Source organism: Staurois parvus, unplaced genomic scaffold (assembly GCF_062004578.1).
Source record: "Staurois parvus isolate SC_StPar_1 unplaced genomic scaffold, SC_StPar_1.0 ptg000803l, whole genome shotgun sequence".
Classification (NCBI taxonomy): Eukaryota; Metazoa; Chordata; class Amphibia; order Anura; family Ranidae; genus Staurois; species Staurois parvus.
Genome location: NW_028318599.1, coordinates 302,718 through 317,812, shown reverse-complemented (window position 1 = coordinate 317,812; position 15,095 = coordinate 302,718). Strand labels below are relative to the sequence as shown.

Here is a 15,095-nt window from a genome sequence, read left to right as displayed (position 1 = left end):
CCCCAAAGCATGATGTTGCCACCCCCATGCTTCACAGTAGGTATGGTGTTCTTTGGATGCAACTCAGCATTCTCTCTCCTCCAAACACGACGAGTTGTGTTTCTACCAAACAGTTCTATTTTGGTTTCATCTGACCATATGACATTCTCCCAATCCTCTTCTGGATCATCCAAATGCTCTCTAGCAAACTTCGGACGGCCCGGACATGTACTGGCTTAAGCAGGGGGACACGTCTGGCACTGCAGGATCTGAGTCCCTGGCGGCATAGTGTGTTACTGATGGTATCCTTTGTTACGTTGGTCCCAGCTCTCTGCAGGTCATTCACTAGGTCCCCCCGTGTGGTCCTGGGATTTTTGCTCATCGTTCTTGTGATCATTTTGACCCAACGGGGTGAGATCTTGCGTGGAGCCCCAGATCGAGGGAGATTATCAGTGGTCTTGTATGTCTTCCATTTTCTAATTATTGCTCCCACAGTTGATTTGTTCACACCGAGCTGCTTGCCTATTGCAGATTCAGTCTTCCCAGCCTGGTGCAGGTCTACAATTTTGTTTCTGGTGTCCTTCGACAGCTCTTTGGTCTTCACCATAGTGGAGTTTGGAGTGTGACTGTTTGAGGTTGTGGACAGGTGCCTTTTATACTGATAACAAGTTCAAACAGGTGCCATTGATACAGGTAATGAGTGCAGGACAGAGGAGCCTCTTAAAGAAGAATGTACAGGTCTGTGAGAGCCAGAAATCTTGCTTGTTTGTAGGTGACCAAATACTTATTTTCCACCATAATTTGCAAATAAATTCTTTCCAAATCAGCCAATGTGATTGTCTGGATTTGTTTTCTCATTTTGTCTCTCATAGTTGAGGTCTACCTATAATGCCAATTACAGGCCTCTCTCATCTTTTTAAGTGGGAGAACTTGCACAATTGGTGGCTGACTAAATACGTTTTTGCCCCACTGTATATATGATGAATTCCTTAGTAAATTATATCATTTAAATTGATTTATTTTAATAAAATATATATATAATTATTTATTTATTAATTATTGTTGTTATTATTATTATTATACAGGATTTATATAGCGCCAACAGTTTGCTCAGCACTTTACAATATAAAGGGAGACAATACAGCAGCAATACAGTTCAATACAAGAGGGATCGGAGGGCCCTGCTTCTAGTAGCTTAAAATCTAGGAATTTAAATAGGAATTTAAATAAATCAATTTAAATCAATTATATATATATATATATATATATATATATATATATATATATTTTTTTTTTTTTTTCACATGAAAGTGGTGTAAGTACCTGAATTTGACTTCTATCAGTTGTACAGCAGAGCTCAGACTGGGAGGGGCAGCACAAGGAGCCTGCCAGTTATGCTTCAATGCAAGGAGCATGCTGATAGGAGGGGAGAGTACAGTGATGACAACTGATCTCATCAGCCACCTCTTTCCCTTTCATTGTCCTATCCCAGGCTAGGGGAGGGACAAGACCTGTAAGTATTACTGAACTGCAATGGAGAACAATCTAGTCTCTTGTCCTACCATGGCTGTACTGTGTGGCAGAGCTGTGCAAATCTCAGAAATAGATGAACCAAAATTCAAATCCATTGACAGTTCCCATATATGTTTTTCATCTGTTTTTCATTTTCAGCTGCCTGGAGTTCTAATCTATTAATTAACTAATGCTATCAGCACACGGATTAATAACAGTTTTCTTGAGAGAGTGAAGTGAAGTTCCCTTTTTAAAAACAGGTTCAAACTCTAGTTGAGTGACATTTAGTTTGCTAAAGAACTACGTGTCATAAACCGTTACCAGTTTTTAAAATAAAATACCAATTTCCACCTCTTTTTCCTCTTTTGTTCTCGGTCATCTCGGTGCTGCTGATCCCCTTGCAAACTCTTGTGGTCACTTCCTGCACTCCATTGCTACATAGGATCTCAGGTTTCCTGATGGTGACAACAGTGGACCATACCAGCATAATATGCGTTGAAACAGTCACTTGCAGTTTGCATCAGAAGCTCATGTGACAGGGTGACAACATAGGAGCACAACTGGGAGATAGGGACAATGCGTTGTCACCCTTCAACAAGAAGGACCAAAATGAGGACCTTCATGGAAGGATCACTGGGTATTGTTTTCATAAAAGCTGAAGATTTAAAATATTGAAAATTGTGTTTTAAATGAATGAACATGTTAATTAAAGCTTCTATGAGTTTTTAGTTACCGGATTTCAATTTTCCCACCATCCCTCTCCTATTGAAGGGACACGTCACACCTGTGCATTCAAATAAAGGGGCAACCTTATCTCAACGTCCTTTACCGCCTAATGCAATGTGTTGCGTAAAAACCTGAATTGGCATTTGATGTGCCAAAAATGATTGCTTGAACCCACAATTCTTTTCCTCTTTACCTGTATACAAAACTCCAACTGAAATCATTTCCAGGTTGGATGGAAGGTTTAGCAATCTTTTCCACATTAGGAGTCCTGTTCACAAGCATTAGACATCCAGTGAACAATGGCACGGTGTGGTCTTAGTTTGTTTTCAATATTTGCACTCTGAGTTGTAATGTTAATGGAAACGTAAACTCATTAATTATTATATATTATTAATGAGTTTGCCTTGCCATTAGCAGTACAACTAAGAGTGCAAAATGTGTGCATACACAAAGCCCCAATGTACGCACTTCAGACCTCAGATCAGTCCCAATGCATGCTCTTCAGGCCTCAGATCAGTCCCAATCAGGGGCAGACTGACAAGTCATGGGGCCCCCGGGCATTAAGGGATCATGGGGCCCCTGTGTCCTTGCCCAAACTCAAAAAAGCCTATGAAAATGGTACCAGGGGCATCTCATGGGGCCCCCTACTGACCCCGGGCCCTTGGGCAGTGCCCGAGTTTCCAAATGGTCAGTCCACCCCTGGTCCCAATGCATGCTCTTCAGGCCTAAGATCAGTCCCAATGCATGCTCTTCAGGCCTCAGATCAGTCCCAATGCATGCTCTTCAGACCTAAGATCAGTCCCAATGCATGCTCTTCAGACCTCAGATCAGTCCCAATGCATGCTCTTCAGACCTCAGATCAGTCCCAATGCATGCTCTTCAGACCTCAGATCAGTCCCAATGCATGCTCTTCGGATCTCAGATCAGTCCCAATGCATGCTTTTCAGACCTCAGATCAGTCCCAATGCATGCTCTTCGGATCTCAGATCAGTCCCAATGCATGCTCTTCAGACCTCAGATCAGTCCCAATCAGGGGCGGACTGACCATTTGGAAACTCGGTCACTGCCCGAGGGCCCGGGGTCAGTAGGGGGCCCCATGAGATGCCCCTGGTACCTTTTTCATAGGCTTTTTTGAGTTTGGGCAAGGACACAGGGGCCCCATGATCCCCTATTGCCCGGGGGCCCCATGAGTTGTCAGTCTGCCCCTGGTCCCAATGCATGCTCTTCAGACCTCACATCAGTCAAAAAAATACTTGCTCTTCAGACCTCAGATCAGTCCCAATGCATGCTCTTCAGATCTCAGATCAGTCCCAATGCATGCTCTTCAGACCTAAGATCAGTCCCAATGCATGCTCTTCAGATCTCAGATCAGTCCCAATGCATGCTCTTCAGATCTCAGATCAGACCAAATGCATGCACTTCAGACATCAGATCAGACCAAATGCATGCACCTCAGATCAGTCCCAATGCATGCTCTTCAGATCTCAGATCAGTCCCAATGCATGCACTTCAGACATCAGATCAGACCAAATGCATGCACCTCAGATCAGTCCCAATGCATGCTCTTCGGATCTCAGATCAGTCCCAATGCATGCTTTTCAGACCTCAGATCAATCCCAATACATGCTCTTCAGATCTCAGATCAGTCCCAATGCATGCTCTTCAGACCACAGTTCAGTCCCAATGCATGCTCTTCAGACCTCAGATCAGTCCCAATCAGGGGCGGACTGACCATTTGGAAACTCGGTCACTGCCCGAGGGCCCGGGGTCAGTAGGGGGCCCCATGAGATGCCCCTGGTACCTTTTTCATAGGCTTTTTTGAGTTTGTTCAAGGACACAGGGGCCCCATGATCCCCTATTGCCCGGGGGCCCCATGAGTTGTCAGTCTGCCCCTGGTCCCAATGCTTGCGCTTCAGACCTCAGATCAATCCCAATACATGCTCTTCAGATCTCAGATCAGTCCCAATGCATGCTCTTCAGACCACAGTTCAGTCCCAATGCATGCTCTTCAGACCTCAGATCAGTCCCAATCAGGGGCGGACTGACCATTTGGAAACTCGGTCACTGCCCGAGGGCCCGGGGTCAGTAGGGGGCCCCATGAGATGCCCCTGGTACCTTTTTCATAGGCTTTTTTGAGTTTGTTCAAGGACACAGGGGCCCCATGATCCCCTATTGCCCGGGGGCCCCATGAGTTGTCAGTCTGCCCCTGGTCCCAATGCTTGCGCTTCAGACCTCAGATCAGTCCCAATACATGCTCTTCAGACCTCAGATCAGACCAAATGCTTGCACTTCAGACTTCAGATCATCTCCAATGCATGAACTTCAGACCTTAGTTTGACCCTGAAGCATGTACTTCCGACTTTGGATCAACCCCAATTTATGCACTTCAGACACCAGATTAGCCACAGTGCATGCACATCAGACTTTAAATCAGTCCCAGTCCATGCACTTCAGACCTTAAATCGGTCCTATTCCATGCACTTCAGACCTTGGATCAGCCACAGTTCCTACAGTTGAGATTTCAGATCACTCATAATACTTGTACCTCAGATCTTTAGATCACTCCCAAATCCTGCACCATAGCAGCCTCTATTCTTGTACCTTCCGACCCCATATCCACCCCAATTCCTGCACCTTGAGACCTCATATCAGCCCCAATTCCTGCACCTTCCGACCCCGTATCTGCTCCAATTCCTGCACCTTGAGACCTCATATCAGCCCCAATTCCTGCACCTTCTGACCCCACATCAGCCCCAATTTCTGCACCTTCTGACCTCATACCTGGAGAGAAAATAGCCTAGTAAAGTTCGATTTTGCTGGCATTTGGACAGAACAAATGCACATACAGTTTCACAGGTGGAAAAGCTCTGCAAAGTTTTTAAATACCCCCCTTAAAGTTGAGTAGCAATCATGTAACTAGAAACTAAAACCTGAATAAAAGATGCATTCAGCTCTTTTGATGGCTTAGTCCTTTATATTCTATGCATTGTACCCTGCATGCTTGTTGTGAACAAGGTTTTATACCTCCATTACATTGACCTTTGGTCTGGGTCCACTTACATGGCCCTCGTAGTGTCACCCTTTGCACTCCACCACCTGGGAGCCTTAGCGAGAATCTTGCTCAAAGTGCTCACGCCATGATGAGCCAGGAACATGTTTTGTGCTCTTCGAATGCAGTTTCCATTGACTGTTTACTGACTTTAACAAGATAATTGAATCCCGCTTCATAGAAAAGTGGCTATAAAAAGTCCATTCCCTGTGCGGATGTTTATGCAGTTTGGCTCCAACGCCCCCGTAGGCGAGAGGGAATTTGGTAGCATTTTTATGACTCCTAACCCATCCCCAACCATAAAGCTGCAGTTGCTATAGTTTTCTAGGAAAACCATTTGTGACCAGGTGAAGACTTGGAAACTCGGCGCTCAGAAACAGACATTATTCCCGGCTCTTTACATTATTATTATTATACAGGATTTATATTGCGCCAACAGTTTGCGCAAAAAGAAGGTAGACATTACAGTTACAATACAATTTGGTACATGGGGGAAATAGCCGAGCGAACCCATTAGTCTTCTATATAAAATTTACACTACTTGCTTCCAGAGGACACCTATGAAAACAGTGACACTGGAAACTTGTCACTGCATGCTTCTTTTAGGACTGCGCTTTTGTATGTTTTATTTTCCATGGCGCCTATTTTGGGGTCAATTAGTCTTTGTCTGGCGTTTTAGAACATAAGTGGACATCATGCATAAAGAATGGGAAATATGGAGGAAATGTAGGAACGGACCGTGGTGTTTATTTTTAAAAAAGGTTTTGGGTCGATTTTGTTTACATTTTTTTTAAGTTATTGTAGCACCCTCCTAGATTAGGTAAATCCAGTTACTGGTTGACTGTAACCAGTTGGGCTGCATGTGATTATTTTGGTCTGTTCTGTGATTCACTGGCTGCATGGTTGACTGCTTTCCTTTGTCTGTCTGTAAGAGTTCCAGAAGATAGCATCCTGGGAGAGTCAAATCAGCAGCTGAATCTTTATGCAGCCCTGGCCAATCCCTGGGGAGAGGTGCCCAGATGGTGGCTGGGAGGGAGCATAAATAGCATGGGGCTTGGAACAGAGGGGTTCTTGTCCTAGAAGAGGAGATCCCAGCCTGGAGGGCTGCTGCCCTTTTGGACAGGCCTGCCATGTGTCTGCTGCTCATTGAAGTCCCAGCTAAGGTAGCTGGGGGGGCCAATTCTGCTGGAATTTGCTGGAGCTGACTGAGGGATTGTTTTTTGCGGATCTGGTTTGGACTCATAAGGGACGTGTTTTGAAGATATTGGAAGGGAGAGTACAGACCAGTGCAGGGGTGGACTGACCATTTGGAAACTCGGGCACTGCCCGAGGGCCCGGGGTCAGTAGGGGGCCCCATGAGATGCCCCTGGTACCTTTTTTATAGTTTTTTTTGAGTTTGGGCAAGGAAACAGGGGCCCCATGATCCCCTATTGCCCAGGGGCCCCATGAGTTGTCAGTCCGCCCCTGGACCAGTGTGAGAGATCCCTGAGCCTGTGTGCTGCTTCTATCCCTCTTGTGTTAGAGTCAGCATTGCTCAAATGGGACATGGAGCATACTAGAATGTACAGCCATATAAGGGCCATGTTTACCCGAACAAGGATGCACCAGTGTTCTGTGCATCCCCTTGCAGGAATTGATGTTAATTGGATGCAGCCGCTGTTTACAATTTTGGTATGGATGTGTGTCCCTGAACTCACAGGCACCTGCACAGCTGTCAAATTAGGAGCAGACCTGTATCCCAGTCGATATCAATGGGAACGTCTGCACAGGGATGCATGGAACACAATGGCCCTTGCATGGGTGTGTGCTGTAGTATGCCTCCTGTGAACAAGGCCTTATAAAAATCTTTATGCTTTTGGACTCTGCCTCTGAGTGGAACTTTGCATGCCAATATCTAAAAAGAGTCAATAGGGAGGGGAAGGAGACACTTCTCTGATTTGTGTGTAAATTCGCAACTTGAGCTACTGAGCTCAGCATACAAATGATATTTTTGGGTCAACAAAAAGCAGTAGAGAGCCTGGAAAACACAAGAAAAGGAACTGGATTTAAAAAAGTTATTAGCAATGTTCAATATTTACATAACTAAAAACGTAATGCAAAGTAGTTTCTGCTGTCCAGTGTTTGGCATTGGTGGGGTCTAGATTTGGTTTGATTATGAAAAAAGTATTGCTTCCATGGAGGGTATATAGTATGTTTTACAGTTGCTCCAAAACAGTCTTTTTCAACCTTTTCAACACAGAGAAACCCTTGAATGAACTTTCCAGTCTCAGGGAACACCTGATAAAAATTACTATATTTACAACGCATGATCAGGGGCGGACTGACAACTCATGGGGCCCCCGGGCAATAGGGGATCATGGGGCCCCTGTGTCCTTGCCCAAACTCAAAAAAGCCTATGAAAAAGGTACCAGGGGCATCTCATGGAGCCCCCTACCGACCCCGGGCCCTCGGGCAGTGCCCGAGTTTCCAAATGGTCAGTCCGCCCCTGCTCATGATACATTAGTGTGATGGTCAATGGGAAGAATGTTCCTTACATTTGTCGCCAATGGGAAGAATTATCCACATACAGATAGCTAAAAAGATCAATGGTGTCAATGGGAACTTATCTGAGAGGCAGATATTGCTCATTGTTCAAGGAACACCTAGCAACCTCTGGAGGAACCTTATAGTTTGATTCAGGGGAGGACTGAGCATTCGAGCACTCGGGCAATGCCCGAGGGCCCGGGGTCAGTAGGGGGCCCCAGGAAATGCCCCTGGTATCTTTTATAGGCTTTTTTGGGTGTGCTTTGAGTGTGGGCAAGGACACAGGGGCCCCATGATCCCCTATCGCCCGGGGGCCCCATGAGTTGTCAGTCCGCCCCTAGTTCCATTAAACCCTGCTCCAAAAAGATACTGGTGGGCTAATCAGCTGTTGATTAAATAAGGTCTGATTTATAGGGAAAAAAACTGCAAAGGATGGAGAGTGAAGAAAAGAAAAGGAGATATACACTCATCGGCCACTTTATTGGGTACACCATGCTAGTACCAGGTGGGACCCCCCCATTGCCTTCAGAACTGCCTTAATTCTTCATGTCAGAGCTTCAACAAAGTGTTGGAAACATTCCTCAGATACTTTGGTTCATTTTGACATGAGTTACTTTTGTCTTTCTATCATCTCAAACTAGTCTGCCCATTCTCCTCTGACCTCTGGCATCAAAAAGGCATTTTCCTCCACACATCTGCCGCTCACTGGAAATGTTCTCTTTTTTGGACCATTCTCTGTAAATCATAGAGATGGTTCTATGTGAAAATCCAAGAAGATCAGCAGTTTTTTAAATATTCAGACCAGCCTGTCTGGCACCAACAAGCATGCCATGTTCAAAATCACTTAAATCCTCTTTCTCCCCCATTCTGAAGTTTGAACTTCAAGTTTTCTTCATCCCGTCTAGATGCCTAAATGCAGTGAATTGCTACCATGTGATTGGCTGATTAGCAATTTGTGTTGCCAAGCAATCGAACAGGTGTACCTAATAAAGTGAACGGTGAGTGTAAAGTCCCAGGAGAGATCCTTCTCAGTGTAGCATTTGGGTCTCAGTTGTATTGAGTTGTGTAAATCAAGTAATTTAGAACCAGTGCTCACAAAGGTAGGGTTGCAGGACACCCAATTTGGAGAAGGTCAAGCAACCAGTCAAGACTATTTCTGTCCCCACACAGATATACAGTGGGGCAAAAAAGTATTTAGTCAGCCACCAATTGTACAAGTTCTCCCACTTAAAAAGATGAGAGAGGCCTGTAATTGGCATCATAGGTAGACCTCAACTATGAGAGACAAAATGAGAAAAAAAATCCAGACAATCACATTGGCTGATTTGGAAAGAATTTATTTGCAAATTATGGTGGAAAATAAGTATTTGGTCAATATCAAAAGTTCATCTCAATACTTTGTTATATATCCTTTGTTGGCAATGACAGAGGTCAGACGTTTCCTGTAAGTCTTCACAAGGTTGGCACACACTGTTGCTGGTTTGTTGGCCCATCCTCCATGCAGATCTCCTCTAGAGCAGTGATGTTTTGGGGCTGTTGCTGGGCAACACGGACTTTCAACTCTCTCCAAAGGTTTTCTATGAGGTTGAGATCTGGAGACTGGCTAGGTCACTCCAGGACCTTGAAATGCTTCTTACGAAGCCACTCCTTCATTGCCCGGGCGGTATGTTTGGGATCATTGTCATGTTGGACTAAATACTTTTTTGCCCCACTGTAGGTCAGTCTTGATGCTCTTTGGAGTGATATTTTGGAAGAACCTGTGCTGGGAAGGTGGTTGGATCCCGATGGAGGATATGGTTGTTGATATGGGATAAAATGCACTATTTACAATCCAATGACTTCATCAAAGTGATAGACACACTCAACCACCCCAGACTCTATTTTTGAGGAAACAAGCCTCCTAAAAAAAGGTTATTGATAGCTGTGGCACCATATGGATGAAAATGCTTGAGGGAATCTTTCTACATCAAGAACTGGTCTTTACTGATTGTGGAATGCATGTATATACTGACAATGCATTTCATTGCAGCAACAATGACCACTTCATCAGGAAGGTGTGGGTAAACACTTTAAGGCTGCAGATTGATGATCCTTTCTATTGATTTCAGAAAGTCAAAGACACACTGAAAGCTACAGAAAAGATTGTCACTCTGCAGCCTTGAAGTGCTTACCCACACCTTCCTAATGAAGTGTCCATTGTTGGTGTCTTGAAATGCATTGATAGTGTATACATGCATTCCACAATCAAGACCAGTTCTTGATGTAGAAACATTCCCTCAAGCATTTACATCCATACCTCTGCTATCAGTAGCCATTTTTGGAGAGGTCTGGGATGGTTGAGTGTGTCTATGACTTTGATGGAGTCATTGGATTGTGAGAGGCTCTAGTTTGATGTCTTCTGTAAATCTCTGTAAAAGCATATATGATGTATGAAATATATGATGGAAGAAGAGGAAAGGAATAGCTGAGAGAGATCCTCATAAAGAGAAAAAATAACATCGCGGGGCATTTTTTACTAGTTTATCATTGTAGTGGCTGATCCAGTGATGAAGATCAGAAACGCTATTAAGTAGAAGGACTATTCTTAGGAAAAGCTGAACTCCAGGCAGATAATAAAAAAAATACTAATCCAGTCATAAGACCGCCACCACCCACACCATACCACCCCCCCCCCCCCCAAAAACACCACCACCACAAAACAAAAATAAGACCAGGAAAGGAAACTGCATCCTGTCATGGAACTGGGAAAGGGAGAGGGCAGCACTTACACCCAAACAGATGAGATTTATATGCATGTTTTTACAAAGAACATGTTGACAGTGTGAGAGAGCAGAGAGAGGACCTCATAAAACCATTGCTGCTCCTTTACTATCCAATCATAGGCACAGGTGTATAGGCAGTAAACATATGTACACCAAAAAATTTTGTTTCATGTCGGTTGTATTCGTCGTTGAAGAATTTTGTTTCGTCATATTCGTTATGTTGAGCCATTTCAATTTTGCATTATTTATTCAGTTACATCCGAAAAGATTGAATTCTTCCAAATAGTTTAGCTATACAAATATCAAATGCACCCGAAATATCTAAACTTAAAACTAATATATACAGTTGCAAGAAAAAGTATGTGAACCCCTTGGGATTACGTGGAGTTTTGCATGAATTGGGCATAAAGTGTGCTCTGAACGTCATCTAAGTCACAACAATAGAAGAACACAGTCTGCTGAACATAATACTACACAAACATTAGATGTTGCCATGGTTTAATTGCACATAACATGTAAACATTCACAGTGCAGGGAGGAAAAAGTATGTGAACCTTTGGACTTAATAACTGGTTGACCCTCCTTTGGCAGCAATAACCTCAACCAAACGTTTCCTGTAGTTGCAGATCAGACCTGCACAACGATCTGGAGTCATTTTGGACCACTCCTCTTCACAAAACTGTTTCAGTGTAGCAATATTCTTGGGATGTCTGGTGTGAATCGCTCTCTTAAAGTCATGCCACAGCATTTCAATCGGGTTGAGGTCAGGACTCTGACTGGGCAACTCCAGAAGGCTTATTCTGTGTTGTTGCAGCCATTGTTTTGTTGAATTACTTGTATGCTTTGGGTCATTGTCCTGTTGCATCACCCATCCTCTGCGGAGCTTCAGTTGGCGGACAGATGGTCGTACATTTTCCTGCAAAATGTCTTGATAAACTCTGGAATTCATTTTCCCATCAATGACAACAATCCGTCCAGGCCCTGAGGCAGCAAAGCAGCCCCAAACCATGATGCTCCCTCCGCCATGTTTCACAGTGGGGATGAGGTTTTGATGTTGGTGTGCTGTGCCTTTTTTTCTCCACACATAGTGTTGTGTGTTCTTCCCAAACAACTCAATCTTGGTTTCATCTGTCCACAGTATATTTTGCCAGTAGTGCTGTGGAACATCCAGGTGCTCTTTTGCAAACTTCAAATATTCTTTTTGGACAGCAATGGCTTCCTCCGTGGTGTCCTCCCATGTACTCCATTCTTGTTTAATGTTTTCCTTATTGTAGATGTGTCAACAAAAATGTTAGCATGTGCCAGAGATTTCTGTAGGTCTTTAGCTCACACTCTGGGATTCTTCTTTACCTCATGCAGCATTTTGCGCTGTGCTCTTGCAGTCATTTTTACAGGACGACCACGCCTAGGGAGAGTAGCAACAGTGCTAAACTTTCTCCATTTGTAGACAGTCTGTCTTACCGTGGACACATGAACATCAAGGCTTTTGGAGATACTTTTGTAACCCTTTCCAGCTTCATGCAAGTCAACAATTCTTGATCGTAGGTCTTCTGAGAGCTCTTTTCTGCGAGGCATGGTTCACATCAGACAGTGCTTCTTGAAACCAGTAAACCCAAAACAGGTGTATGTTTTTTAAGGGCAGGACAGCTGTCAGCAACACATCCAATATCATCACACTGATTGGAGTCAAGGTTGGCTCACTCCTGGCTCCAATTAGCTCTGGGAGAAGTCATTAAGCTAGGGCCTCACATACTTTTTCCTCCCTGCACTGTGAATGTTTACATGTTATGTGCAATTAAACCATGGCAACATCTAATGTTTGTGTAGTATTATGTTCAGCAGACTGTGTTCTTCTATTGTTGTGACTTAGATGACTTTCAGAGCACATTTTATGCCCAATTCATGCAAAACTCCACGTAATCCCAAGGGGTTCACATACTTTTTCTTGCAACTGTATATATTAGTTTTCAGTTTAGATATTTCGGGTGGATGTGATATTTGTATAGCCAAACTATTTGGAAGAATTCAATCTTTTCGGATGTAACTGAATAAATAATGCAAAATTCTGTGCCCCCTTAATTTTTGAAATTTAAGAATTTTAGAATTGCATTAGACTATATTGGAATTGAACTGGCTATGACAATTAAATCCCCTTTCTTCCCCATTCTGATGCTCAGTTTGAACTTTAGCAAGTCTTCTTCACCACCTCCATGCATTGAGTTGCTGCCATGTGATTGGCTAGTTAGCAGTTTGTGTTACCAAGCAATTGAACAGGTCTAACCTAATAAAGTGAGTGTACAGTTATTGGAGTTGTTCGTCTGATGCCACCAATTGTTGATGCCAGAGGGGCTGGTCTGAGTATTTCAAAAACTGCTGATCTACTGTGATTTTCACGCACAATCTCTAGGGTTTACAGAGAAGGTCCAAAAAAGAGAAAAAAAACAGTGAGCGGCAGTTGTGTGGACAAAATTCCCTTGTTGATGTCAGAGGGGAATGGGCAAACTGGTTGCTGAAACATTCAGATGGTAGGGTCAGAATTTGGCGTAGATAACATGAAAGCATGGATCCATCCTTCCAACGGTTCAGGCTGCTGGTGGTGGTGTAATGGTGTGGGTGATATTTTCATAGCACTAGCAAGTTGTACCTAATAAAGTGGCTGGTGAGTGTGTTTCTACAATGTATTTAGCTGTTAAGCTGGAGTTTAGCTTTGCAAATGGAAATGTTTACTGAAATCCACAAGGTTTTCCAAAAATTTAAAAATGTGATTTTTATCCTGAAAATTTTTTATTTGTAACTCCATATTCCTTTACCTTTCTCTTCTTAGACTGCCTGCTCAGAAAATGAATTGTTGGGGTGAATATTGGTGTCTTCCTCATGACCTTCAGGAAAACGTCCTAAAAAAAATTGTGAAGGATATGTTAAAGTCACTGACCCCCTGAAATATAGAGATGGGTGAAGCTGCGAACTCTACAGGCTCTCCGACCTATGAAGAGGAAAGGCTGATCTTCTTGCTCTCCAGCCCTCTGTCTGCCTTCATCATCCTTTCCAACCTCTTCATCATCATTGGAATTGTCTTTAACAAGAAGTTGCACAACACAGCCAACTATTTCTTCCTCAGCCTGCTGTTCGCGGACTTCTTTACAGGGGTGTTCTTGCCATGCATTCCCCGCATGAGGTATAATAGAAACCTGGGGTATCACTGGTGTCTCCTTGCTTTCATATCTCCAAATTTCTTCTTCCTCTCATTTCTAGCCAACCTGCTGATGGTTCATTATGAGAAGTACTTGTGCATTGTATACCCCTTGCATTATCGGAGCATTTGGGTCCACCGTTGTGTGCCTTTCTCTTTGTTTATGGTGTGGGCATTGCCATTGACATTTGCCAGTCTGCCCGTGTTGGGTTGGAATAACTGGAACGACAGTCTAACCTGCTCCTATAAGCAAGTATTCCCAAACGTCTATATTTACCTGGAGACCTACGGTGTAGTCATCCCTTCCATCCTGGTCATGAGCTTCATTACCATCAAACTTCTTTTGGTGGCCAGGACACAGCTAAAGGAGATTAAAAAGCTTCACCGGTCGGTTCAGCGGGAGGCAGCCACAGAGCTAGAGCGCCAGATGGACCTAAACTATGCCAAATGCATCGCCATCTTCTCTGTGACGTTCATCATTTGTTGGGTTCCTTACATAGCAGTCCTTCAGGTCTCGGTGTTGGCTCTGGAGAACTATGATATCAGCTGGAAGATTGTCCTCACACTCACATGCATTGGAAGTGGAAGTGCCACTATCGTCCCTGTGATCCTGGGACTTTGCCACCGCCAGTACACTGAACTCTGGAGGACGCTCTGCAAAAAATACTGCAAATCCTGCTGCAAACCTAAAGTTAATCACCCAAGTGAGCACAACATGGTCAGCAAGGAAGAGACAATAGATGATGGATTAATTTATGTTACATAATTTATTTAGTCCTATATGACTTCAACTGAAAAAATAATTCTCTGCCCCCATTTGTAGCACACTGACGATGTAAAGGATTATTTAATAAAGTGGTGTTGGGAAAAAAAACTGATGGTAGACACCAGATTTTTATTAATAGCCTTTAAATTATGTTAAAATATTTCCACTATGAATAAATGATACATGCGTATAATATTCAGAAAAAAATGAATTTATTTGAAATAAAGGCAGTGTTGTGGGGTAAGTGTTTTCCAAACACAACTGACTTCCTGGTCTGTAATTCCATACATGTATACTACCAAAAGTCACTTTTAATGGCAGCCAATCTCCATGGCAAAGCAAAAGCATTGGAAGCCAACAAGGGACTACGTGGCAAAGCCATATAAATCTAATTTTCTATCTAAAGTCATTACAAAAGTAAACTTTGTGTTAAGGTTTACCTATCCTTAGCCCTGTAACACCACCTTCCAGTGGCACTTTAACTGGACTTTAAAGCCTGGGAGGTGGCATTGCTTCCGTATCATGTGATTGCTATGATTAGCTCTCACAGTGGTCACATGATCGGGAACTCATCCTGCTGGCAATCAG

General features: G+C 43.6%; 1 protein-coding gene across 1 annotated transcript in view; it reads left to right on the top strand.

The window, feature by feature from the left end:
* GPBAR1 (G protein-coupled bile acid receptor 1) overlaps positions 1-14,700 on the top strand; it is a 33,901-nt gene extending 19,201 nt beyond the window's left edge. The window contains exon 2 of the mRNA XM_089654823.1: positions 13,376-14,700. Coding sequence (XP_089510949.1) covers positions 13,500-14,507 — 1,008 coding nt within the window. The 5' untranslated portion in view covers positions 13,376-13,499 and the 3' untranslated portion in view covers positions 14,508-14,700. The remainder of the gene's footprint in view (positions 1-13,375) is intronic.
* Positions 14,701-15,095: the final 395 nt, after the last annotated feature.